This window comes from Lactuca sativa, chromosome 2, assembly GCF_002870075.4.
Source record: "Lactuca sativa cultivar Salinas chromosome 2, Lsat_Salinas_v11, whole genome shotgun sequence".
In the NCBI taxonomy this organism is placed as follows: domain Eukaryota; kingdom Viridiplantae; phylum Streptophyta; class Magnoliopsida; order Asterales; family Asteraceae; genus Lactuca; species Lactuca sativa.
The window spans coordinates 222,100,034-222,105,242 of NC_056624.2; the positions used below are offsets into that span (position 1 = coordinate 222,100,034).

The 5,209-nt window shown below is 32.8% G+C and overlaps 1 protein-coding gene across 1 annotated transcript; it reads right to left on the reverse strand.

Moving 5' to 3' along the window:
• Window positions 1-2,545: 2,545 nt before the first annotated feature.
• Window positions 2,546-4,987, reverse strand: LOC111879862 (ribosome biogenesis protein NOP53). The gene is made up of 11 exons (XM_023876297.3): window positions 4,748-4,987; window positions 4,355-4,515; window positions 4,208-4,256; window positions 4,015-4,124; window positions 3,800-3,910; window positions 3,627-3,715; window positions 3,411-3,530; window positions 3,197-3,319; window positions 3,031-3,097; window positions 2,855-2,934; window positions 2,546-2,751 (listed from the first exon to the last, which is right to left on the reverse strand). The coding sequence occupies exons 1-11, from the start codon at window positions 4,911-4,913 to the stop codon at window positions 2,745-2,747; spliced, it is 1,083 nt and encodes a 360-aa protein (XP_023732065.1). The 5' UTR covers window positions 4,914-4,987; the 3' UTR covers window positions 2,546-2,744.
• Between the last annotated feature and the right edge of the window lie 222 nt (window positions 4,988-5,209).

Below are 5,209 nucleotides of genomic sequence, written 5' to 3' on the forward strand. Positions count from 1 at the left end.
CCAACCCCCCATTTATGTGACCATTATTGTACCTTCCGCAAAAAGGTATAAACACTTGTCCCGTGTCTCTGTGGATCGACCCTGCTTACCTTGTACTTCATTATTAGTTCATAGTAGTAGTGTTTAAGGAGTCATTTGTACCCTTTATTTGTTGGGTTTGACACGCCTAACACTTACGCTCCACAATGACACAAGAAAGACTTAGCGGTTTGGCAATGATATCTATCGAGAACGAAATCTTAGAGAGTATAGACTATGAAGAGTTGATCAACCAATTTGCAATCAAGAATGCTCTGAGAGCTTCAAGAATCGTCGGTTAGCTGTTAGGATATGTAATTACTCATCAAAATACTATGATTTTGCTTTGTTTATTGCTATAAAGTTTATCGTCATTTTAATAAAAATATTAGTTTATGTAAGTTAATTTGTTACACGTTAAGGCCTAAGGGCCTTTTTTATCCATCTCGTTCTGCGCATTTGAATCCTCAGAACCGGCCATGTTAAATAGAATTAAACCTACTGCCTACATTGAACTAAATTGTTATTATTAATTCACGATTGTGGTCCACGATGAATTTAATGTTCATGGAATTGAAAATAGAACTTCCACACAAAATTAACAAAGTAGAATAACTTATCGGCAGTTGCAACAACCCATAGGCAATATTAAATCGACGATTGTGAAGGGTTGAAATGTCATTTGTTGTGAAACGACATTGCTCATTCGTGGTTCATGTTTATTATTATTATTTTTTAGTTTAACTTATATTGGGCTATCAACATTGAATTATATCTTAAAAAATATTAGCTATTAAAGTATAGAATGTGGGTTTTAAAAATATGATTTATATAAATTTTTTTGTCAAAAGTATTAAGATGGTTCATTTAAAATTTTTTAGGTAGGTCACAAATTTTAAGATTAAGTTATATAACTTACTATTAAAAAAAAAAAAAAAAAAAAAAAAAAAAAAAAAAAAAAAAAAAAAAAAAAAAGGATTATGAGATAGCCTCACCAGTCACCACTATGTATGAATAATTTAACCATGATTTTTTTTTCATGGTTAAAATCTCCAAATCCTATGGTCATTTCATCAATTTTCTCTTTTGCAAAATTCCTCCAAAACAGACCAGATTTTTTCTGTGTGAGTATATTTACATGTACGCCCCTTCAAATATTGACATGATGAGAAGAAACTCTATGGATTTCCCTGACCTTTTCTTTTATGTTTCGTGGAAACAACAGATCAAAACTTTTGGCTTTTGAAACAAAAACCATACAAAGCTGATATTTTACATGTGAATTTTGATCAAGTCACATAAATATCTAAATTGACATCTCCTTTATTTCTTAACTAAACTTACGATGGAAGCTTTCTTAACTGAACTTACAATGGAAGCTTAATGTAGACTTGGCAAACGTGTCGTGTCAAGACATTTAACGAGTTGAAAGGATTTGACCATAACCCGACCCGTTTAATTATCGTGTCGTGTCGTGTCAACCCGTTTATTTTCGTGTCGAGTTTCGGGTTAAGCTTTAGACCTTGTAAATATGTTGTGTCATGTCGGATTGAAATATTTTAAAGGTTGGAAAATAGGAGTTGTGGAGGCAAGAAGGAAAAGTGAAACACTGAAGTTATGAGATGGAATGACAAAATTTATAGTTAGTTTAGAAGAAAAAAATGAAAAAAGTTAAAATTGGGGAGCAAAATAGATAGTTGACGAGGATGACTAAAATTAAGTAACTTTGAAGATTTGAATATTACTTCTAATTATCGAGTTTGACTCATTACAAGTCTATAACATATAATATATTTATAAAAATATGAAATTATTAATAAATAATATATAATTAAACAGGTCATATTCGAGTTGAAAGTGTTGACCTTAACCCTACCCTTTTAATTTACATAAACATGTCGAAATCTCTGACCCTGACCCGCTAATTTCGTGTCGGACTCATGCCGTGTCATGTTTTGGCAGGTCTAGGTTAATGGTTAGAGTCTAAAACTCCATAAAACAGAGTTGGTGTAGCTAACGGGCACCTTCCCCCTTTTTTTAGTCTTAACTGAAAGTGTGCAGAGTTCTATATCTCATTATTTAATAATAACACTACCGATATTTATAACTCATTCATTATTGAGATTTAAAGTCCACAAGGTTCTATATCTCATTAATAGGATGGGGTTTACGTATACCCATTAGTTTGCTTACGCAATCGAAAATTGAAACTGTAGATGTGCACAAAAGGCCCAGTTTCGTAATTGGTGAAGAAAGCCCGATTGTACCAAAAAAAAAAAACATTTTTAACCAGTTAATTGGTTGGAGTAATATGTAAGTGATTTTTTCAATTAACAAGGTTAATCGAATGTATAAAAAAAAAAAACAATATAACGGACCAGATACTCAGGACCTATGTTATACTTTAACTAGACACTTGATTCATACTGAAGTTTTATTTGCTAAGAAATTCAAATTTTGTGATTTTATAAAATGACTACTCCAAAAAAAAACAAAAAAGGATCAAGATTTCTGTTGAAAAAATATATGCATGTTTCAAAATTAAATGTCGTATATTTAGGAGGAATAAAGTATAGCAAAAAATCCATCCTATAGTTTTGAAGAAAACCAAAAACTAAAAACAAAAAAACACAACTCCATATTTGTTATAAAGAGCTAGAATCAATAATATGGCTTTAGAGGATTCCGAAGGAGAAACAAATTAAAATACAAACCAAGACTTCCTTTCATTTCCTGCACAACAGATAAATTCGACACGTGTCAGCAAATCCCAGCATCTAAAAACATTAACTAAAGTCTCATCACTTAAAAAAAAATTTGATTTAAGTAACAATACCTGCCACTCTTAGCAGTAGGCACAATTATTCCTCTTTTCTCAAGGCTCTTGTATCTGTCTCTCGCAAGGGTGCAACATGCCTACAAAATAATATAATATTTATAACATTCAAAAATATATATTTATTATCATTAAAATAAAAAAAATAAAAAACTCTAATTGTAAAAAATGCAAACCTTGAGTTTCCTTAAAGACCCAGTGATTTCTTCAGATAACAGCACTTGAACAGGTGCAGGTTCAAATCTGAAAAACATTCAACCCCAATTTTACACATTCAACCCTAAACTTAAATTGCTATACACAAGAAAATTTGGTATTTTACAAATTCAACCCTAAACTTACTTGTGTCTCCCTAGACGTGGTGGACAAGATTTTAGTCTTTCTTTTTTGGCAATAGCACGCCTTTCATGTCTCTTGCTTTTTTCTTCATCCTCTTTGGCAATTTCATCAATTATATCTGGTAAGCTGCAGTATATATTTAAAACCAAAACAAGTAAATATAATGAAAATTAAAAATTAAAAAAAAAAAAAAAATTCCAGCTTAAGAAAAAATCACCTGTCAAGCTCTTTAGTGAACTCCTTTGTCTTTTTAGCTTCTGCTTGCTTCTTCAATTTTTCTTTATTTCTAATCCTCTTATTCAAAACTACTCGTGTTACCCTTTTAGTTTTAAATGGCCTGCATTTTTCAATATTTTCAAAGTACAAGTTTAATATAAATCGTACATAAACTTTATAGATGGATAACAAGGAGATGTACATAATAACTACATACCTTTTTTCAAGATCTTCATCAACATTTTGCTCATCATCATCATCATCATCATCACCATCACTCTCTTTGTCCGCATCAAGAAAATACATCTGTTAAAATTGCTAAATCATTAGGTACACCATTTAACATAAGTATTTAAAGGGACAAAATTGCAAAAGAATAAAGCTACACACGTCTTCCTCATCAATGGCTTCTCCAGGAACAGTTAAAGGAACAGGTGTAGGGCGTAGTTCTTTGGTGTAAATCTTCTGCATTTCATCTGCAACTGCATGAGCTAATGAATCCTGCAAAAAGTTTAAAACAGGAAGAAGTAGTAAATAAATGGAAGTCATTATTCATTAATAGTTTCAACAGACTATTCGGTAAAAACCATGCATAAGAAAAGGACCTGATGACTTTCAGATGATGGATTGTATGAGCATCCAGGTGGTTCTACTTCTACAGCAGGAATCACAATAATCTTATTAGAGACCTTTCTTGCCTTAAAAGTTCGCTCACCTGAAAAATCACACATCCATTAAGAAATCTCATTTAACCCCAAAAAGAAGAGGCATCTGCGAAGAAATAATTAAGAGATAAACCTTTATCATCCCAGATATCAACTATGCCGGTATCTGTGGTGCCATCTTTCTGTTCAACAACAATTTAGATCATATCAATCACACAAAATATTCCAGTACAATCATTAAGAAGAACCCAAACCCCAAACTTTTTCCACTTGGACAGACCTGAGAAGAATCGTCTGACCTCTGAATCATTTTCCGTTTTTTAAAGGAGTTTTTCTGATTTGAAGAGGGTACAGGCTGTACAAACGAGTTTTTCTGTAGTATGCTATCAACACGAAGGATCTTCTCTCTGTGTTTATCGATTTTACGCTTGACGGAAAGATCTGAATAGGCAAAACCACAAACATGTTCACCAGTTATTTTTACAATTGAAATTGTCATTAATGTTTATTCTTACTTTTTCACATTTTACATGAACAGAGTTGCTAGGTTGCAACGAAGAATCTAATGCGGTGAACAGAAAGTGAATACTAATTACTAACAAATACATATGAATTCAGGAAGGAAGAGTAAGGGCACGTCAGTAACATATTATAGGAGCATGAAGATGTTAACCTCTGGACTTATCGACGAAGAACAGAGAATCGCTAGGGACTTCGGTTAGAGAACCACCGGAAAGAGCGTCTTTGCTAGATTTCTCATAGAAATCCTCAATATCTTCTGTGCTTATATTGGCTCTCCATGCTTTCTTCCCTTTCCTTGATCCCTTCGATTTCGCCATCGCAAAGGATGTGTTGCCGCCAAGAAGAACCTGTAAAACCCTAATTTAACCGAACTGGTGAAGTTTTCTGATTGGAGGCGGGTCTTAAGGTTTTATGTCTCGGACAAGTTCGGATCCCTATTAACCCGGTTTGTGACGCGCATGTTTAAGGCCCAATAACAATATGTGTCCCTTAAATATATGACACGGTCAAGTTTAGTCTATGAACCATCAAATTCTCACAATTCTTCCAAAAGTCCTAAAACATTTTTCCTTAGGCATGTAAAACAAATGTTTTGCTTCGACCTAAACCTTAC

Bases quoted from the DNA above. Each gene is read 5' to 3' on its own strand.
- LOC111879862 (XM_023876297.3), bottom strand. From the start codon at position 4,913: ATGGCGAAATCGAAGGGATCAAGGAAAGGGAAGAAAGCATGGAGAGCC. The intron at 4,125-4,207 runs GTTTATCTCTTA...GTGATTTTTCAG, and splicing joins TGATATCTGGGATGATAAAG to GTGAGCGAACTTTTAAGGCA. The intron at 3,320-3,410 runs GTGATTTTTTCT...TATATACTGCAG, and splicing joins TTCACTAAAGAGCTTGACAG to CTTACCAGATATAATTGATG.